This window comes from Typha angustifolia, chromosome 13, assembly GCF_048772165.1.
Source record: "Typha angustifolia cultivar Huaian chromosome 13, ASM4877216v1, whole genome shotgun sequence".
NCBI lineage: Eukaryota > Viridiplantae > Streptophyta > Magnoliopsida > Poales > Typhaceae > Typha > Typha angustifolia.
In genome coordinates, this window is record NC_133251.1 from 3,917,888 (window position 1) to 3,939,842 (window position 21,955).

Below are 21,955 nucleotides of genomic sequence, written 5' to 3' on the forward strand. Positions count from 1 at the left end.
AAATACCCCACAAACCTGTCATCCTTATCCACTCTAAACTCTAAAGCACCGACACCAAAGCAACCAACAGATTATATATATATATATACATATATCTAAAGCTTGGGCTTCATTTCATTTCACATTAAGCAATCAATTCGATTCACTTCTTCTAAGTCTATCCTCTGTTCCTGGCGAAGAGACTCTAATGGCAGACATAGCTCTACTGGTGGTGGAAGAGTTCGAGAGGAGTAGGAATTTGGAGAAGGGAGATGGGCTCAAACAAGTGGTGGGCTTCGATTACTTGGCTTCCTCTACTCTCTCACATCTTAAGGAGGCGGTTGGTGAGCAGCTTTCTTCCATGAAGGAGTTTGGAGTTAGAGAGATGGCGTTGGCAAGCAGGGCTTTGGAGCCCAAGAGCTCCTTTGCTTTGGCTGCAGTTGATGGTTTCTTTTCTGCTTGAATAGAATAGCAGTAGTGTTACACTAAATAAATTCTCACACATTGTAAGTATTTGCTTACTAATGAGAGACTTGTATAGGTGTGAGGTTTTGCCAAATTAATTCCAAAGCATCTCTCTTTTTTTTTTTAATCCTTTTCTTCTGGCTTTCATGATTAGGGATCATGATTAACACCACATTGCTTGTGTTTGCTCTCATTGATTTGAATCCAAAAATATTCATACAATATGAGCCCCTTCAACTATGTGAGTTTAATTGGATAAACTGAGAAACCTATGTTGTCCAAGAATTGGACTATAATATATATCTCATAGGATTTTGCATTAATATCAATCTCATTCAAGTCTTTCCTATTAAGAGTTTATATATCTGATATATAGCTGCTTGAGGTTTAAGCTTGGATGTTGGAGGGTGTAAGATTCAATGATTTAATGGAAAAGAAATACATGAGTAATGAAAAGAGAGGGTCAAAACTAAAATATACATAATATAGAGTATGAATGAAAAAAAAAATCCCTTTTCCTATAATTGAAATTCTAGATAATTTTATCCTACTTAAGGTATTTTTATTTTTTTTTAAAATTGATAGCTAGAAAACCACTTTTTAAATTAAATACGCTACCGACAAATGTGATACCCGAAAAAGATATCTTTAAAGGGTCGTATTCTATAGTTACGATTCTACCGGATATATCACGTAAAGTTACTTAAAAGAAAAAAGAGTTTCGTATTTAAAAAAAAATAGAATTGCTTAACTTAACATGAAATTCATATTAAGTAGAGTTGAAGTGAAGGAAAATAATCACATAGTAGATGATTGGAATAAAAGAATCTATCTTCATAGGTTTTAGAAAAGAATATTTATATAAAGTTTTAATAATTATTACTGCAACAAATGCTTTTATCTCACTCAGGATTCTTTAGAATGAGAACACTCAATTAAAAAGTCTCCCCCAAACCCTTTAACAGTACCTGGGAGGGTTAAAGAAGTTAATTTATCCTAGCATTTATCGATGTAGATAGGCAGTTACATTCAATATCAACCCTATTTCTCAAGTAACTCAAGCAGTATATCCATAAAATTTAAAATTTAAAACTCATGACATGCAGATAAACACTATAATTTATCAAAAATTACTATCGAAAAGAATTAGCCCCAGTAACCTAACTTAAAATTAAAAAATAAAAATGGTAAATTAATCATAACAAACTCTTTGTCATAACCACATTTAATGACATCAAAAAGCTCCAAAAAGAGTGAAGCAAAAGGTGAGGTATATATATTTTGGATCCTTGGGCGAAGAAGAAGAAGGAATTTATAGTGGAAAATGACAAATATCTCCTCCACGCGCCGTCCACTGCCCAAAATGCCCCCCCTTGCCTTAACCACGTGCCACCATTGCATGCTAGTGGTAACCCCCATAAATAATCCCACTCTACCCCTCCTTTTACTCCCAGAATGACCCTGCGCTAGAAGTTTCCTTCTCCCATAAATACCCCTCTTCCAGTGGTGGCCCCCCTCGCACTCCCAGCCCCGCCCCCAGTTCCACAACTTCCGAGAGAGCGAGAGGAGGAAGAAGAAATCCTTCTATAGAGAGAGGTAAATATATATTGCAGTGCTAATTTCCTTCTCCTATCTATTTTGCTAAATAATCCTCTTAAATAATTTAACTACAACACCTAAAGTTTCTTCCATCCTCTATCTGATTGATATATTATTCTACATCTTATTTGTTGGTTATTATTATTATTATTATTATTATTATTATTCTTTTTTAATTTTTACTAAAAGAGGTGCTTAAATCCAGTCCCAAATAATTTTCATATGATTCTAGGTTTTTTTTCTTTTCTTCTCATATTAAATAATCCACGTAGGTTATAGACGAGGTGCTAAAAAGTAGAGAACGGGTTTTAAAATGGATATCTTAGGTATCTATAGAGAAAATCTATCAAAATCTACGTAAAGAGAGAATAAAATACCTTAAAGAAATAACCAAGAATATCAGTAATTTGGATTTCGGATTTAAAATCCAAAATTTCTGATAGTTTCGGTGTGACGTCGACGAACTTCCGCATAAAGGATTAAAGGGTAGTGTATTAAGTTTGGTGGGACCCACCGTGAGTAGGATCGCTACGTCAGCAGGTGAGATCATCTGGGTCCCGAAAGAATTGGATCCGATTTTTTCCTGACATGATCGCAGCCGTCCAATCTATATAGAAGGCTCAGTTTCGAGATATCGGGTGAATCCCGTTCGTTCAAATGATCGGACGGACGAGATCGCCTATTAATATAGTCTCCTCTCCTCATGGTTTTCAATATCATCACAAGTCCTGTTGTACCTTTCAGGAGGCTCTTTTCGGCACACTTGTATATATATATATATATATATATATATGTATATATCTATATATAGAATTGTTATTATGCTGTCTGGTCTTCTGTCTTGGAAGACGAAGAAGAAGAAGAAGAGAGATGCAATAAGTGCATCTACGCAAGTTTCCGAAAGATGCCGATGCCACAACTTTGAGTTTGAGCTTCATGGACTTGAAATTCTAACCGGTGACGATGATCCAAAGCGTTGTCTGCAACGGTGCAATTTACCGCCTCCGGCCGACGACTCAACGACAACCTACGAGGATGGATATGATTTTGATGTGGAGAGGGCTTGCATCGGAACGTACGGCAAGCGTCTGGTTAGGCTCTTCCCGCCGCCGATACCGATGCTCGCTAGGACGGAGCAGATGAGGAGTTACATGCCGTGGACGTTGACCAAATTCTGCGACCACGACGGTCGAGTGGTGATGAAGGAGGTCCGGCTCAGGCAGCATGGCTACTTTAAGGCGAGTCGAGAGGACGGGAAACGTACACTCCGATTCGTGTCAGCCAATGAGAACTCACTAGTATTTGTGCAAAATTCTAGACATGAGAAAATGTATGACGAGAAGGAGATGACGACTGTGGTACATTCTGTAACGAAGCGAGATGCCTCATCATCATCATCGTCGTCGTCGTCGTCAGTAATGTCAGACTTCCATTCTACATCGTCGGTGCCATCATCGGAGTCGTTCGAAGGCGATAGCAGCACGGATGATGAGGTCAACAATATGAATATTAAGGGGAAATCGGTATATACACCAGGAATGCAGAATGATGAGAAGATGATCAAGGGCGATGGGAACGAAGACGAAGACGAGAGTACAACTGCGTTCCCTGAGCTTTGTAATGGGTATTATACCTACAAGGAGTCGAGTCTATCAAACGATAGATAGATAGCTATATGAAGAGCTTATATGATAGATATATATTATGTTTCGTTAACTTTCTTTTGTTAATGGTTTAGATAATAAACGGTCTAATTTCACATTTTCTATATATATACCGCAAGAATGAGATGAAAGTACAGTGTTCTAATCCTAAGTTTGTTTGTGACATAGATTATTATTTCAATTAGTATTTTTTGAGGTAACTTATTTGTCATTTTGATACATCCAAAGAAGATGAAGTTATACATAATGCACCAGTTGCTCCTGTTAAAAGGCATTAAATATTCCACACTTCTCTGATACTATAGCAGAAAGCTAGGCAATTTCAAACTGGTGATTGACTTGGTCATTGTTAATAGAGATAGATCCAAGTGGTTGGCACCCTTATTCTCTTACTAAGTGCACGTCACAAAGCACTACTTTAAGGTGGGTGGTCGTACTTAAAAGGACAGAAAAAGGGACATGAAAGATTCATTCATTCAACAGTCGTAGCCGTTGTTCTTGTTGGCACCCAGACATGCTTCGACAGCTTCTCCCACTGTCAGGAAAATCCATGCTCCTCCAATCATGTCGATAAGGCGGGCCAACTTCATCTTGTGAATCACCTGCCATCCAGGATTTGCTATTGCTAGCTGCAACCATATTTTCAGAACGAGTTTTCAGCTGGTATAGCTAGATGTTGTTTAGATAGTGTTGTTTCTCAGTTTCTTAATAGACTAGCTGTTTGGCTCACCTGTATGCTAAGTAACACCAGTTCCTTGTGTATTTCTGTTACTGCTGCGATTCCTGAAGTATCGATATTCATCACATCTGCAGCAAACTCCATTGATCAGAGATGGTTAATCTGTTTAGCAAGAATTCAGGAAATGCAATGATGAGAGTCGTCAATTACTTGACATGTCGATAATGACTGATTGGATTCTTGCTCTGACCATCTTCTTAGTCGCGTCACCTTCTTCCGTTGCCACCCAGTGAATGATCCTGAGTCAAGAGCATCACTATGCTTGCTTAGATCTTGCCATTCAGGAAGGTCCACAAGAGTCATATTAGACATAATCAGAATAACGAATCTAGTGAATTCACCAAGATTACACTTTAGACTAGTTGTACCTTTCTCTTATGAAATTGGCATTCATGAAGCACAGAAAGGATGAGTCGATGCGGAGTAGCAGTATGCCTGGTGTCTGGGAAGCCACTGGATACTGTCTGACGCTGCAGAAGACGTTCGTCCCTTGCATTCTCCCGAGCATTTCTATATGAGGGCGGATCGATCGTACAATAATCTTGGCAAAAGAGATGGTTATCTGCAAGAGTGGTGAAAGTTTATAAAAGATATATATATATATAGCTACTTTTTTTAGATTGTGCTGTGAATTTTAGATGATTATATATTATGATATGTCCAATGCTGTTTAAGTGGGACGAATTAGTCCACTTGGTTTGATCATGATCTAAGCAAGTGGCATCAACATGAGATGTATAGCTAAACTGGTCTCAGATATATACGCAGAACAATTGATATATCAATCAAGGAAGTTATATATTTTCCAAGCATCATACCGCAACCAAGAGACCAATTTCCACTGAGCCAAATAGCACGCCGAAGAATGCTCCTATGCAAGTGAGGAAGTCCATCTTGTCAACTTCCCATATGTTGCAAGCTTCTTTTATGTCGATTAGTCCAGGGAGGGCAGAAAGTATAATCGATGCAAGTATGGCCACAGGGGTGTAGTATAAGAGCCTCGCGAGAAACTGTAAGGCTATTATCGCTGTGATGGCCATGACAATATTGGAGACTGCTGTTTTGCACCCTGCACTGAAGTTTACCGCTGTTCGAGAGAAAGAGCCTGTGGATTTTTACAATAGCAGGTGTTAATATTGTGCTTTCAATATGCTAATAGTACATTTCTGATGCTGAAAAGAGTAGAATCAGATCTCACTATGTTTGATTTGATTATCAGCAATACTAATTTGGCATTTCGTTTGATGCATCCTTACATTAAATTACTCAACAGAGTTTGCAAAGGCATACTATTTCGAAAGGATACGTGAAGGCACAGTAAATTAATGGAGTACCTGCTTCACAGGATAACTTCTACTTAATAGATTTCTCAGTAATATATTGACCTCATTCTTCCTGTCTGATGAAAACTTATGTCAAATTTTATCATATTCTCTACAAACTTAGGAGTACGGGGTTTACTTCACAAGGATTGGACTACTGTTTCCATCTTGTGCTTCTACTATTTGTCCAAGTGCATGATATTGGCAATTATATAAGGCATCTTAACAAGAATATTATATGTTCTAATTTGACAAAATTCTCCATGAGCTTCTGTTGTTTTTTTTTTTTTAAATTTACTGAACACTGTGCTGACCTGTCGAGACATAACAAGAAGACAAAGATCCAGCGACGTTCATGACGCCCATAGCCATCATTTCCTTGTTGCCGTCGATCTGATAGCCTTTTACTGAGGCAAAGGATCTTCCAACAGAGATAGCCTCCTGTTATGCATGCTTTAGCAGTTTTGTTATCAAGGGTAGTGAATGATGCATATGGATAAATGTTCTCAAAGATATAGTTCTCAGAGACAGATACCGACCGTGAGAGCAATGACCGCAGCGATGAGACCGATCTTTGCACACTTGCCTACGTATGGTCCTCTCAGCTGTAAATCTTTTGCTGAACTTGGATTTAGTCCTCCATTGACATGCTGTATAATCTTGACACCATGTCTATCAGCTCTTGTAACAAAGACCAGAAGGGTTGACAGAACAACACAGAGCAGAGGAGAAATGGCAGTCAACCAGAAGAGCTTCTTCTTCCTCCTAGCCTAAGAGTAGAATGTTTTGATTGCATTAGCCTGCAGAATTTTAAATATTCATATGTAAAAGAAGTAGATTGGCATTTGTGTTCTTACTATGAATCTTGCCATCAGAATGAATATGAGGAATGAGCATCCAATGACAAAATTGTCAGGGTTCCACTGTCATCAATAAGCCATAGAAATACTTTTTAAGTCAAGGATGTTCTCAGAAAAAAAAAAAATATATCTATGAGCAATTGACATGAACAACGGTATTAGAAAGGATGAACCATGAAAATGCTTTAAGTACGTTGGTTACGGATAGAACAAGGTCAATTCTCGTAATGTAGTCACACTAGCTATAATATCAATGACTGGCCTGGTTCTTATATTTGGCTATATCTTCTCATGTAACTTACAAGAGTTGCTTGTGAAATAAACTTACAGGTTGGTGAACTGCAGCCCAAACTGCCTTGACGACAGAAACAACATCAGTACTGTTTGTGAAGTGAGATATCCCAAGTAGTCCTTTCAGCTGTTGCAGTCCTATCACAATTGCTGCTGCTCCCATGAACCCGACGATGGCAGCGTGCGAGAGAAAGTCCACAAGAAAACCCAGTCTGAGAATGAGCAGATGAAACAGAATAAGCTCACTTCTGTACTAACATGCGACTTCAAACGACGATGGCAATCGCAAGAATCACCTGAAGAGTCCAAAGGAAATTTGGAAGAGGCCGGCGAAAAATGTTGCAGTGAACATCACTTTTCTGTAGGCAATAGGATCAACTGCTGGATCTACTACTTTCTGAATCATGGAGGACAGAAGCAGAGATACAACAGCCACTGGGCCAATAGCTATATCTTTTGAAGTCCCCATTACAGCATAGATAAGAGGTGGCACAATACTTGTATCTGTTAGAAAACAGTTAGTAGTCAGAACAGAAAAGGAAAAAAGAGTCCCTCCACAAGGACCTCAAGAAGGGAGAGAAGTCAATGCAGCTGACAACTTACAGAGACCATACTGGGGATCAAGTTTAGCTAAAGAAGCATATCCAATACTCTGCAAGGAAATCAAATAGATTTAATGCCATGCCAAAATCATGTAGCTTTTAGCAGTTCAGATGTACATTCAGCAAAGAGAATTACTTGTGGGATGCCAAGGCTTGCAAGAGTTAAACCAGCCATCAAGTCACTCCTGAAGGACTTGAAACTGTAGCTCCTTCCCCACCGAAGGACTGGAAACAAGCCATAAATTGCTGATAGAATCCATGAGAGAAATGAGAACCGGCTTCCTTGCGGAAGAACCGCCTCTTTGATTGACCCAGAGAGCTCTTCCCACAGAGTAGGAGGCTCTGGAGCATTCAGCACAGGAATGTTTATAATGCTCCTTGATTCCTCATCAGCAGTCTTTGCAACAGAGATGGAATCGACTACAACGGACTCCATTGATCTTGAAGTGTTTGGGAAAACTCTCAATGTCCGCTTTGCTTGTTAAAAGCAGTTGGCCTTTGGACAAAGAATCTTGCTTTTGATTTGACCATGGCAGACTCTCATGGTTAAGATTGGCATAAAGACTTGCAGAGTTGAAGTGTGAAAGATAGAGGTCTGTGCTGGGATAGCATGGACCTTGAACACACAATCTCTACTCAAGGAATATGGAAAGGCTTTATAGAATTCGCATGTGGAGGTTTGGACAATGATACTCTCTGTATGTAATGGACTCTGGTGTGTGGTCTCCTCTACTGATAAAGTTGACTGGATGATAGTAATGCTTCACTAGTTAGCATAGTTGAATGCCACAAAACATTTATTTCTTAATTTTAATGAGAGCACCTTCTAGACAAAGATGTTATAGAATCACTTTTCTGATAGTGAACCAACTATTCCTGCTGTGATGCCAATCAAATCCTGCGCATTTCTACTGCAAAGGAATTTCCATTACTTATAATACAACAATGAAAACTCCAAATAGATGATATAACTGGTATGTCAAACTATCAATGGTCTGTTACCGATATCAGTTATCCATATCACTGTTTTAGCCCTAAACTAGTAACCAAATTCTAGCCTTTAGTAGTATCTTAGCATTGAGTACTTCTGTAGGTGTCTCAAAGGAAAGCTCCTCCACTACTGGCCTGTAGCAAATGTCAAACAGTAGGTGCCTTGAACGTGGACGGATTTTGGACCTTTCTGAAATGTTCCCAGCTCCTGCGTATATATTCTAGATCACCTCCAGCCACCTATTGTGGAAATGATTTTTGGTGGAGCCCCAGAAAGGATACATCTTAAAAAAGAAGTCTTCTCCCTTTATCTAAAGTCTCCCTACTTGTCCACTTACTTATGAGTTGTCTTCATATTATTGGACGAGTTCGTTTGATCCATCGCGAGAATCACTTACAATTGTAGAAGAACACGAACATAAGAGATGGATGGAATATATATATATATATATATAAATTGGGTTCATGGTGGGGGACATAATTTAGGTTGCCATTTGTTGTGGTTCTCATGAATCCCCAAGCTATTTATGTTTGTCAGGCTTTTGACGGTGAGCAGCTTTTCCAATTCTATGTTTCTCTTTTAAGATCAAGATGTATATAGTTTTTGTTTGTTTATTTTAAATCTTTAATGATTCCATAGGTTGTTCATGGGCTTAACCATGGTGGAGTATACGTCATGCAGGAGAGATTTATCGCCTTTAATAAGAGAATTATGAGTTATACTTTAGATTTTTCAAATACGACTGGAGTATATATATGGAAGAAGATAAAGGCAGAGGAACCATCTATATATTATATTAGCTAACTAATTAATTCAAAATTCAAAATTATATATTATAATATATTATAATAACTCACATGACAATAATCTTTCTCATGTTTTTATTTTACATTTTATTTATATTAAAATAAAAAAAAATACTTGGTAGGGTTGATACTTGATATGGTGTATGTAAAAAAGTGATGTGACTTGGTTTTAGGACCACCACCTGGGTGATCACCTTGCCCACTGCCTTTGTGTGGTGTGGTCTTGCCGAACAATGTCTTGTTCTTTTGGTATCCACCCCCCCCCCCCCCCCCCCCCCCACACACTCTCCGCTCTCACAATGTTAATAAAAATTATTAAATAATTATCTTACTCTTAAATAATCATATGATAATTAATTGAAGGGGCATTTCGACATATAAATAAGCAACAAAAAAGGGTATATTAATTTCAAGATTAACATAGAATTATAAAAGGGTTAAATAATATAAATGAAAGCTCAAACTCAAAATTGTATTTTCTCCTGTTAAACTTTTTAGTTAATTTTTATACTCTTACTTTTTTTAAGCCTTCTTTAGCAATCTTTACTTTGTCTTTCACAGAGTCGTCGCTGGAGTCATCTGTTTTTGCTAACCCTTAATTCTTTGCAAACTTATAAGTGAAACCATGAATTTGAATCTTAATTAGGGCAAGCAAAATTTGATACTAAAAATGACGTTGTCTTCTACGATAAAGACTTGGAGTTTATTTTTTTGGCTACTAAGTAGTAACACAATGTGTAGATCTAACACTGACCAATGTCAAAGGCTTATGTTGTATAAGAGTATTCAAATTAAAGCATTTATTAATATTGGAGCTAATTGGGGATGATCAAGTTGAAATATGATATTATTTAATGGACCGTAACAGTTCTCTTACAAAACTTAAAAAGGGTTCTTTTTTTTTAATGAAAATTCATATACTTATAATTCCATAATTTCAATCGTGTTACAAACTTGACAATGAGATAATTGGAGAAAACCTACCCCACTATCAATACATAAGAAAAGGACGAGCATTAAGCCCAAAAGGCATAAAAATATCTAAGTGGAATTCAAACTAAAGCTTTATCATGATTGTCATGGATCTTAAAACGATGGAGCTAGAAAGGGTCCTCTAGAAAATGTAAAATAAAACTAAACAAAGAAAATAAGAAAGGCCCAACTAAGCTGGAGGCGGTATAGCATGGTAGACAACATCCATCTTTAAAAATATAATATTCCTATTTTCTGACTTAGCTCTCCCTCATTCGGTTGGCCTACCAATAGCTAGCAGGCTCACTTTCGCTATGACCTATGATAAGGAGTAAGATGTAGTGGGCGATTGCGAGCTTTGTTGTGGTGGACTGCAATAGTGGATAACGAGGTAAATGACAATGAGGAGGAAGCAGTGGTTGATAGAGATCTGTGGACTATGACAAGACACAGGAAACCAAGACTAAGGGATTAGGATGAAGAATTAGTATGTCTTAAAAATAAAGAGATGAAGAACAAGACGAGGACCACAATAGCAAGAAAATCATCATCGTTGTTAGAAAAGAAAAATATCTCAGAGAGATATAAATATTAAAGAAACTGAGCGTAAGAGAGAAAAAGGAGAGGAAAATACCATTATCAATAAGAAGAGGCCACAGAAAGAGGAGGAGAGATTGGCCCAAAATTGGGAATAAATGCTTTGAATTTTTTTAATATAAAAGATGTAGATATATCGGATGTGTTATGTTAATTTTTGAATCCAAAGTTCAAGAGATAAAATAATTAACAAAAGTGAAAGAACGATAAAGTTATTTTAGGACATCTTGTACTTCTTCCCATTTTTTAAAGACATAAGATGCAGTTAGGAAGAATGGAAATTATTCGGAATAAATCATCTTTATGCTAAAAAAAAAAACTCATACTAAATATGAGACAATTTTTTGGAATAAAAAATATAGTAAGTTAATTTTATCTTGGGATAAAATTTTGGTAATATCTCACCTATTTATTCTAAATCCGCGAATATGATATACTTCGTGATATATTAAATTACATTATAATAAAAATATATTTTAATATGTGATATAGTATAGAATATGTAAACTAGAAAAGATAATAAGATCAATTTAATTATTTTTATTCTTTATTTTAACCATCACAATCAAATGGCATTTTTATCCCAACAAGAAATTAAAATTAAAAAAAAATCTCATTTTATCTTAATTCTAATTTCTCTTATTCCAACAATCTCAAAATATTAAAACAATATTTTAACTTTTCTAGCAAAACATAATCAAATCAACGGTCATATCAGACGGACGAGTGAGATAAGAATGATTTAAGTAATATGAAAATATATCATTTAAAATGGACAAAAATATTTTAACTATTTTATTTCATTCCACTGGGCAATTGTAGGGTGTTAATTGTAATTCTCCGTAATAATTAATTTAAAGGAGAATCCTGGATGGCAATTTGTTAAGAGTCACATGTAAGTGAGGTATCTCCCACCTTCGTCTCCTGCTGATATTATTTTTATAGTGAGATAATAAGCAACTAAGATCGCATATGTACAAAATAATTCACATGCTTCACGAATATTTTAGCTCCTGGCCACGTAATCTGCATTTGAGAAAGATACTCTGAGGTGCCCAAAATATTACTCGTAATTTAAATGATGGAATCTAAGATTAATAATTAATAGACTATGCACCACTACCATACCAATGAGATACTTTATTATGTTGTAATTGTATGGATAAGGATTAGATCATCCTCTTCGGCATTTTTTGGATTTTTATTTTGCATATAAACCCCTCTAAGATCTTCTATTGATTAGAGCTTGTAGGGTAACTGGATTGGACACCATGATAGGTCTAAATGGGCTCCATCTAAAATACTTGGTTTTTCATATTAATACCCTTTAGAATTGCTCTCTTTGTATAGATAATTATTGGAATTATTCGTTGAATTTTTTTTAATTTAACTATAAAATAGAAATGTTTCCTTATCTTTTTATTTGCATACATACGATCCTTAACGTAGTCTTCTCCTTCCTTTGTTTAATTACTGAGATTTTAACTCGTAATTATAAAAGAAAAGCTATAGATTTTAATGGATATATATATATATATATATATATATATATATATATATATATATATGTTAATATAATAGTCGAGAGAGTCCTGGACCTCCTGGTGTAATTATCCCAATAAAGAACTTAGATGGATGCATACGCAAATAAGAAACTTCTGAGGGCTAAGATGACTTTTTCCTTGAGGAAACTAGCCTCCGGGCCTGTAGGCGTGGAGCCCGAGGAGAGAGAAACTCATCTTCTACGATTTTGGGGAGAGAGAGAGAGAGAGAGAGAGAGAGGTCGGAAGGAAGAGGGAAGAAGGATGTTTATAGAGAAGTTCAAGGTGGAGAGCCCCAATGTGAAGTACGGGGAGGAGGTGATTGAGTCGGTGTACCGCTACGAGACGACGGAGTTGGTACACGAGAGCCGCGATGGATCCTCGCACTGGATCGTCAAACCCACCACCGTCCGATACGACTTCAAGACCGACACCCGCGTCCCCAAGCTCGGGTACATTAGATAGATCCCTCCATCTTCATTTACAGCTTACTTCCTCTTGTTCTTATATTTATACATTTACTTTTTAAACCCTTTCTTCTTGGTAGGGTGATGCTTGTGGGGTGGGGCGGGAACAACGGTTCCACCCTCACAGCTGCTGTCATTGCTAATCGAGAGTAAGTTCTACATTTTATTTTGTAATTTCTTCTCTCTCTCTCTCTCTTTTCTTCTAAAAGAAAGGTTATGATTAGGGGGATCTCTTGGGTTACGAAGGAGAAGGTGCAACGAGCCAATTATTTTGGGTCACTGACGCAAGCCTCAACTATAAGGATTGGGAGCTTCAATGGGGAGGAGATCTATGCCCCTTTCAAGAGCCTTCTTCCAATGGTAATAATATTTGCCTATTTTTTTTTTCTATGAAAACATTTATAACTGACAACTTGCATTTTGGCCCATTTTGAAGAGGAGAATAGTTTAGGTTTTACTGCTGGATCTAAGCAATATCCCTGTGTTTAATTGAATAAGGTGAAATAGAGTATGAGAAGTAGATGTATTGATCATAATGTGTGTAAAATGTTATAGAAGCAAAATGGAGGGTGCTAACTGCTAATTGTAATTTTACATTTTTTTTTGGATGTTCTTTTTTTAATCAACAGTAAGGATCATAGTCTTAAATCACGTTACTCTCAGCTAAGCACTTTCTGTTTTCTTCTAGACTTGAATGTAGTCTAGAGACTTAAAGATGAGAAGAGAAAAAGTGAGAACTTTGATTTTGGTTGTCTCTTAGTCAACATTAATCCAAAAGAGCCGTGTGAAGTTACACCACAAACTAGAAAAGAGGAGTGGAGAAAGGTCCTAGAGAAATGAGATTTATGAGAGGTTATTATGTTTATAGATTTTGTTTCTTTTACTAGTTTCTTTTTTAATTGTTATAGTTAGTTACTATGAGTGGCTGGTTGCTTGATTTCAGGTGAACCCAGATGATATAATCTTTGGGGGGTGGGATATAAGTAACATGAATCTGGCTGACTCCATGGCAAGAGCCAGAGTCTTAGACATAGACCTTCAGAAGCAGCTTAGACCCTACATGGAATCCATGGTCCCTCTACCAGGAATCTATGATCCTGATTTCATCGCCGCGAACCAAAGCACACGTGCTAACAATGTCATAAAGGGGACCAAGAAGGAACAAGTTCAACAAATCATCAAAGATATAAGGTATTAATATTTAATGACAAAATTAGCTCATTTATAACCTTAGTTGTAGTACGTAACTTAACAAAGGAGCTATACATTGCTAGAGTACACATTGCTTCTAGTTTCTGAGGACTTAAAATATGTGCTTGTGGAATCTCTCATGAGATAGGGAGTTCAAGGAGAAGAACAATGTGGACAAGGTGGTTGTACTATGGACAGCAAACACTGAGAGGTATAGCGATGTCATCGTCGGGCTTAATGACACAATGGATAATATGTTAGCTTCTTTGGAGAAGAATGAGGCTGAGATTTCTCCGTCAACCTTGTATGCGCTCGCTTGCATCCTTGAGAACGTTCCTTTCATCAATGGGAGCCCACAAAATACCTTTGTTCCTGGTATGGCATGTAATACCCAACTTATGGTTTCAAAATTCCCTGAGTTGCTACAAACTCTTTTTTTCCTGAGATTGTAGGTCTTATTGATCTGGCTATTATGAGGAACAGTCTTATCGGAGGAGATGACTTCAAGAGTGGTCAGACAAAGATGAAGTCAGTCTTGGTAGACTTTCTTGTTGGGGCTGGTATCAAGGTATGCAAGCTTTAATGATCTCAAACTTAGATAGTTTCTTCCATAATGCAAAAGGACACTGAGATATCTAAAGTAAAGTGAATCCGGAAACTTTTTGTTTTTCTGTTTGCTTTTAGCCAACATCTATTGTTAGCTACAACCACTTAGGGAACAATGATGGCATGAACCTCTCTGCACCGCAAACTTTCCGGTCAAAGGAGATCTCAAAGAGCAATGTGGTGGATGACATGGTCTCCAGCAATGGCATCCTCTTTGAACCTGGAGAGCATCCAGACCATGTCATTGTTATCAAGGTAGGAAGCATATTTGGAAACTTGGTACTGTACTTCATCAGTATAATTCACTGAGACTTGTACAAACACTGATACCTTACTTTGTTCAGTATGTGCCTTATGTCGGAGACAGCAAGAGGGCTATGGATGAATACACATCGGAGATATTCATGGGCGGTAAGAACACAATCGTACTTCACAACACTTGCGAGGACTCCCTCCTAGCGGCACCCATCATACTAGACTTGGTGCTGCTGGCTGAACTCAGCACTAGGATTCAGTTAAAAGCTGAAGGCGAGGTAACGAAGGAAGATATATATTACTAGTCTTCCTGTTTTGTCTATGCGAAGAGTGTGGAAGAAGAGGTGATAATATTTCTTATTTGCTTGTGTAGGATAAGTTCCACTCCTTCCATCCAGTTGCTACTATCTTGAGCTACCTCACCAAAGCTCCACTTGTAAGTGAAAAATTTATTCAGTTGATTATTTTCTTCATGATAGTAATTAGGATTTATTCTTATGAATAGAGTTCTATTAACTATATATCAGTGAATGTTTACAAGTTTACTATAAGTTATGATATTCTAAATTCATCCATTTCCCAGAGTTTGCACTATTTCAATGGGCTAGAATGCATTTCACTGAATTCAAATTACTATTTCTATAATTCTCTTCATTTCTCTAATTAATGATAAAGCTACTTGTAAAATATGCCATTGCCTCTGATTTTTAGTGGCATAGCTAATGATTAGCTTGCGGAAAAATGTGGTGGTAAAATAGGTACCTCCAGGCACACCTGTTGTAAATGCACTTTCCAAGCAAAGGGCCATGCTGGAGAACATCCTAAGGGCTTGCATTGGTCTTAGCCCTGAGAACAACATGATCCTTGAATACAAGTGAATCTACCAGAGGACGACAACAAAAGTACTGGAGGGGCCAGCGAAGAGGTGGATCATTACTCTCTCCTGTTATGACTTGTCTTTTAGGGTCTCTGTTACTTTTTGTTGTGCATCTTGTAATCCTTATCTTTATCTTTTTCTTTTTCTTCTTTTTTTTTGTTGTTGACTGTGTTCACTTCTAAGTTTCCACTTTGGTTTGGTATGTAGTGACTTGAATTCTGGTCTTAACTCAAGGAATAAACTCAAATCCTGCAATAGTTAATCTAAGGTCAACCTTGGTCTTTTATATATCATTATCTCAATTCTTGAATGCCATATTATGCTTCAGCTCTCCATGTCAGAATAGTGATAGAAGATCTCATCTGGATTGAGATTGCTATATCAAAGAGGGAGAAAAGAATAGGAAGTTTATCTGCAAGGCCAATGTTTTAATTCTTTTTCTAAAGTGGAAAAGGAGAAAATGGATTTAGATATTTTGTTATGCTTCTTTTCTTATCTAATATACACTTTCTTGTTTCTATGGCCTTCAATATCCAGAAGAACGGCAAAAATTCTGGGAAATGTAAGTGAATCTGTCATCCTTACCTTATCTTCCTAGCAGTTATAATTGTCTTAGAAATATCCATTCCATATAACACAGTTCATGACAGACTCCATCTTGCATTCATATCAGTACATGGGTTTGACCATAAAAATGAGTAGCATTCTGTCCCCTTCTAGGGTCGCATGACTCACATTGCATGCAAAATAGTTAAAGAGGAGATCAATTTACTAGGCTGCCGTTTACTTTATTAACCAAGCTGCTTAAGCATATTATGATACAAAGTTCTATCGAAAAAGTACATCTTGATCCCCAGTTTATCATGTGCATGAAATAATATTTTCTTTTAGGTCACTTGACGCATTCTTCTTCATCAGATTGATCTATTTACTAGTCAGCTGCTGATTTATTTTTACAACTTACTTCTATACAACCAACTGCTGTAAAAAATCAAAGTTTTCTGGCCATTGCATAATAATGAGGCTTATTAAGATAAAATGATGCAATGAAAATGGCTCTTTTCTGGCAGTCCAGTTTAGAAGCCAACATGTTGAGTGTAGTGAGCATATGCCTCTGATGACATGCCAATTGGAGCACGAGTAACAATATCTGGAAGATTGAATGCATCGACCAGTTCTCGGGCAACTCCTCTGACTTGAAAACTAAGATATTCCATCAGTTTATGGATGGCCTGTAAAGAGGCGAAGCTCATTATAAGCCAGTGGCACATCTTTGGGCCTAGTGATATGAAAGAATTGAAATCAAATTTTCATGCCATGAAATATACCTTGGCTTTGTTTGGAGCAACATAATCTACATTTCTGTATGTTCCAATATCTTTCCAGATCCGATCCAAAGCATAAAGGTCGCAAACTAACTTCAAGACACCACGAGTGTTCTCATCGGGACAACTGCAAAATAATACGATCAGAAACGTAGCTGGAAAACTGCATGAACCAAGGCTTTCTCATAAGAGTAGGGGCCAAGAAAATTCCAATTGATCAGCAAACAGTAGCACATTTTAAAATGTCAATTCCAGCCTTGGAAATTTTAGTGTGCTTAAGCAAAACAGCAGGTAGCTGCCACACTACGCTGAATAAATGGAAAATTAGTAATATGTAAATTCCTGAAAACCTCACCTTTGTACTGACTCTATGAACCTTGCAAGGATGACTGACTCAATGTGAGATTCTGCAAGGGTCAGCAGATGATTTAAGCATCTGTTCCATGCACCAAATCCTCCTAGTGTCTTGCTATGCTTGTTAAGACGGGCAGCAGCACTTTGAAGTAATCGAGAGGTTCGGTACTGAAGAATAGGAATTTGTATAAATCAGTAATGCAGGAAGTGAATCAAAGAGAAACATTCTAATATGAAGATATAAATTAAGAAAAGACTCACTCTAAATGCATCCAGTTGGAACTTCGGATCTCGCAAATGGTCAGCCCCTTCCCACCGAGCCGTTACTGGATTTGGCTGGGACAAATATGAAGACATAGATTCTCTCAAATAATTCCAGGTGACTGTGAGAGTTCCTCCCATAAACTTCTCCTTGTATTGCTTCAAGAGGTCTGCTGCAACCTACATGGGAAAAAGAAATGTTGAATGCACTGCTAATCATTTAAATGGTGTAAATTTCAGTCTTTACCTGCTGTAAAAGAACTGTATTGTCCCCTTCAAAAGTTTGAAATATATCATGGTCATTCCGAAGTATACCGAAACGGTTGACAGCTGCATATCCATGGCCACCACAGGCTTCCCGACATATACTAAGAGATTTTGCTGTGTATGATGTCACATAAGCTTTCAGGCCAGCTGAAAGCGCATGAACATCAGCAACAACTTCGTCGTCATTTGATTTCTTCATCTCACAATACTTATCCACCAAATAAAGTGTAGCAAAGTGAAACGCATATGTTGATGCCAGCATGGGCATGAGCTTGTGCTGCTGAGATTGATAATCCAGTATACTAACTTCAGGCTGCTTAGGTGGACCAAATTGCTGACGGAGTAGAGAATATCTCACAGCAATTGTGACAGAAATTTTAAGTACACCTACAGATGAATACGCAAGGCCAACCCGCCCTCCAACAAGTTCTCCAAGGGTGGCTGCAAACCTTTTATTGATGGTTGGGAGACTGCTTGTGTATTTCCCATCACGCGAGACATCTCCAAATCTGTTGAGGAGATTTTCTCGAGGAATCCTCACAGAAGAGAATCGCAATGCACCATTATCTACCCCATTCAAGCCTACTTTGTGACCACAATCATGTATTTCAATTCCAGGAAAAACTACATGAGTATTGAGATCTCTTATCGGAACGATAAATGCATGAACTCCCATATCAGCGGAATCTCCTCCATTTCCTTGGAGGGGTAAAATAAGCTTTGCAAAAACTGTCGCAAATTTACCATGAACTGCTGCATTACCAATCCACCACTTTATGGCTCCATCATTTGGTGTGTTGATAATAAACTCATCAGTGACAGGATCAAAGGTAGCGGTAGTCTGGAGGCCTTGGACATTAGAGCCTGTAATAGGAGACCACAAATTTAATTAAAAAGAAACAGTTAGTCTAATAGGATCAGAGATAATAGTTACTTACTTACATGCAAACAAAGGAAAGGATATTTAATCCCTACCATTAAAACAAGATGACTAAAGAAGCTTACCGTGATGGAGTTCTGTCATAGCAAAACAACCAGGATAATCCAAATTGTCAATTCCATCAAAGTACTTATCTCTGTGCTTTTTTGTTCCCAAGTTTATAACTGACCCTCCCCAAAGGCTGCATGACAAACATATTAAAGTTGGCAGTGCCATAAAAGAAGATGGACAAATATTATAAAACAACATATATAACATAAGAAGAATCAAAGATCCCGAGCTGCTTTCCCTTATTGTCATGCTGCAATATATTTACAATACAAGAAGAGAATAAAAGTTCCTTTTCAGTGATCTAGAGCTCCAAGGACTTTGCCTCAGTTCCCAGAATTTCTCAAAGTCATAATGAACTTCTTTCTATCAGCATGAAGCAACCAAACTTATTTGGGTGAAATTATCAGGATTTCCATGACAGCAAGTAATGCATTAAATAGAAATGAATGGAGAGAAATGATCCATTTAGCCAACCCCAAATAGTTGGAACTAAATGCTTGGTTGTCGTTGTGTTAGCGGTTCCACGTATCCAGACCGTCAAACAACTGCATCCTCTTTGGATAAAAGAAAATTTCAATGAGTGGTAGTCTCCCTTTCATTAACTGCTTGGAGTATCTCATAAAGCAAGATGAAGGGTCGATTTTCCTTCCCAGAGTCTTGTAACACAAAGATCAGGATGCAAATATGCAACATTTGCATTAAAATACCTCACCTACTTTCAGTTGTGATAACCGATATCCATTTTTCCAAAATATTAAACTGTTAAAACAAGGGACTGCAATACACATCAAACCTTAGCAGTTCCATAAATATAGTGAACTATTGTAATGGAAGCAGTGTCAGGAAACAAGTTCATCACTATGATATTCAATTATTTGATGAATAATATGCAGCTGCATCAGCAGCAGCAGCAGATGCAGCAGCATTTAAGGCTTTTTTTGTTTTCCAAAGTAAGATGTTGAGAGAGAAAATTTTCTTATCCTTACTAAATACCCGAACATATGTCTCACAAAAATGCTAACATAATAATATCAACTGTATCAAGTAACAGTATACAGAAGAAGAGATCCAACAGTACGAACACAGGACTATTATTAATCACTGATGTGATATTAAACTCTATAATTGGACATATTGTCATTGACAAATTACTCTTGAGGTAGAGGTAATGAAAAGAATTGCACTTCTAATTTAGGAAGAAGTGCACATGTAGCCTACTATCCAGTCAATTATATTATATTCAAAGCTAATATATTGCGTATTCCCACTAGCCACGATCCGAAATAAACAAACTCGATTCCCCAATTCCAACAGTGGCAGAGAAGAAACTAATTTATATAGTAGAATTCTCGATGTCAACCTAATTCCAAGTTTCTTGAATTACGGGTCCATCAATGTACCCATTTTAAATTCATAAACACATCCACCCAAAGAAACCTAATCAGAAATCTTGAAAGCGCGAATTTTGATTGCAGTAAACTGCCAGCCACTAAAAGCTACGGATCCAATTCGCCAAATCCTCTTCCAAAATCTTAAATTTCCTCGAGAAACCAAAGCCACCGGAATTTGGATATCGGCAAAGCATCGAAACAAAAAGACCAGACCGACTGAGACAGACCGAAATGCACATCTGATCCTTTTCTCCTATTCTCCAAATGTTCATCCAAAATCCAAAATTTCTTCAAGATTCCTCAAGATACTGACCTGTATTGAACGCCCATCTTGATCCCGAGTGAGATGTCGACACCGCCAGCTGCCTCAGCGATGGCGAAGTAAACGGATGGGTCATCAGCCACAAAGCGGAACGGCCTAATCCCCGCATCATGGACGAGGGCGGTGAGCTGGCGCATGCAGAGCTCCCGGTGGTCGGCGGTGGAGATCTCCACCGGAGTCTGGAGGTCCGGCCTCGACCGAAAGAACTCAAACACGCGGAGCTGAATCTCGCGGTGGCGCCCCCTCATGTACTCCTCGAGCACGGCCACGCTCACCGACGGCGACCGGATCCCACGGCAGGGGACGAGGGAAAGGTGCTGGGGATCGCCGGATGAGGGCTGAAGGATATGGAGGGACAGGTGGCGGATGCGGCGGAGCGACGCCGGCTCGCCGGATTCGCGTTTGATTTGGTCTTCCATTCGATCGAGACTTCGAGGGAAATGCGTGCGCGAAGGGGAAGAGGTGGAGGGAGGAGTGAAGATGGATAGCGAGAGGGGGGAGGTCAGCTATATACGCACGGAAGATGACGTGTTTGAGAAGTCAGAGGAGCACGTGGCGGCGAATGATTGGAGCAAGACTCCAAGAAAACCTTTTTTTGGTGCGTTATCCCATGTCACAACTGAGGTGGAAGGATGGGCCGATGGCCACTTGTGTCCAAATTGCCACATCTTTATATTTTAGACAGTAGGAGCTTATCGAAGGAATAACTTTTCGGATAGGATTATCCACGATATAATTTTTTCGGATAAGACCTCGGAATAAGAAAAAGGTACACGGATGTCGACAAAAGAGACTTGCTCCAGGAATTATGAATAAGTGAAAGGTTAAGCTACCGGCAAGTCTTACCAAAAGGTCATGAGTTCAGTTTATGTAGTCTTAATTTGTGTGACCTGAGATTTAAATTCAAAGTTTATAGTTTGATAATAAGTTCATAGATACTACTTCAAAGTTTGACACTATTTTGAATTAAACGTCTACTAGAAGGAATCAACGTGTTTATCGAGGGCGGTGCTTCGTGCGTCACCTCTCAACCTTGAACTCACGGCACCGTCTCGGCACTGCCACAGTTTGTTTACACGTGGAACAAAGAGGTGGGGCCGGACCAGACTCTTCCAATTAATTAATTAATTAATTGTACGTAATTAAAGCGGTGATCGTTGTTTAATTAATTTAAAAACTTATTGCAGGGGGATATACGGGGTTTTATTTTATTATTGGAG

The 21,955-nt window shown here is 37.9% G+C and overlaps 3 protein-coding genes across 3 annotated transcripts; 1 reads left to right on the forward strand and 2 right to left on the reverse strand.

Moving 5' to 3' along the window:
• Nucleotides 1-3,966: 3,966 nt before the first annotated feature.
• LOC140774989 (low affinity sulfate transporter 3) lies at nucleotides 3,967-8,156 on the reverse strand. The gene is made up of 12 exons (XM_073118196.1): nucleotides 7,658-8,156; nucleotides 7,523-7,571; nucleotides 7,216-7,423; nucleotides 6,957-7,131; nucleotides 6,626-6,691; nucleotides 6,308-6,538; nucleotides 6,083-6,209; nucleotides 5,265-5,551; nucleotides 4,815-5,008; nucleotides 4,597-4,685; nucleotides 4,438-4,514; nucleotides 3,967-4,336 (listed from the first exon to the last, which is right to left on the reverse strand). Exons 1-12 carry the CDS (start codon nucleotides 7,955-7,957, stop codon nucleotides 4,184-4,186), a joined length of 1,956 nt encoding a protein of 651 aa, XP_072974297.1. The 5' UTR covers nucleotides 7,958-8,156; the 3' UTR covers nucleotides 3,967-4,183.
• Nucleotides 8,157-12,572: 4,416 nt separating this feature from the next.
• LOC140773327 (inositol-3-phosphate synthase 1-like) lies at nucleotides 12,573-16,091 on the forward strand. Its single transcript, XM_073115819.1, has 10 exons — nucleotides 12,573-12,880; nucleotides 12,976-13,044; nucleotides 13,120-13,255; nucleotides 13,839-14,086; nucleotides 14,235-14,461; nucleotides 14,539-14,654; nucleotides 14,771-14,947; nucleotides 15,037-15,225; nucleotides 15,321-15,383; nucleotides 15,706-16,091. The coding sequence occupies exons 1-10, from the start codon at nucleotides 12,693-12,695 to the stop codon at nucleotides 15,823-15,825; spliced, it is 1,533 nt and encodes a 510-aa protein (XP_072971920.1). The 5' UTR covers nucleotides 12,573-12,692; the 3' UTR covers nucleotides 15,826-16,091.
• LOC140773326 (acyl-coenzyme A oxidase 2, peroxisomal) lies at nucleotides 15,959-21,206 on the reverse strand. The gene is made up of 7 exons (XM_073115818.1): nucleotides 20,727-21,206; nucleotides 19,037-19,152; nucleotides 18,012-18,895; nucleotides 17,765-17,944; nucleotides 17,505-17,671; nucleotides 17,153-17,276; nucleotides 15,959-17,056 (listed from the first exon to the last, which is right to left on the reverse strand). Exons 1-7 carry the CDS (start codon nucleotides 21,152-21,154, stop codon nucleotides 16,901-16,903), a joined length of 2,055 nt encoding a protein of 684 aa, XP_072971919.1. The 5' UTR covers nucleotides 21,155-21,206; the 3' UTR covers nucleotides 15,959-16,900.
• Nucleotides 21,207-21,955: the final 749 nt, after the last annotated feature.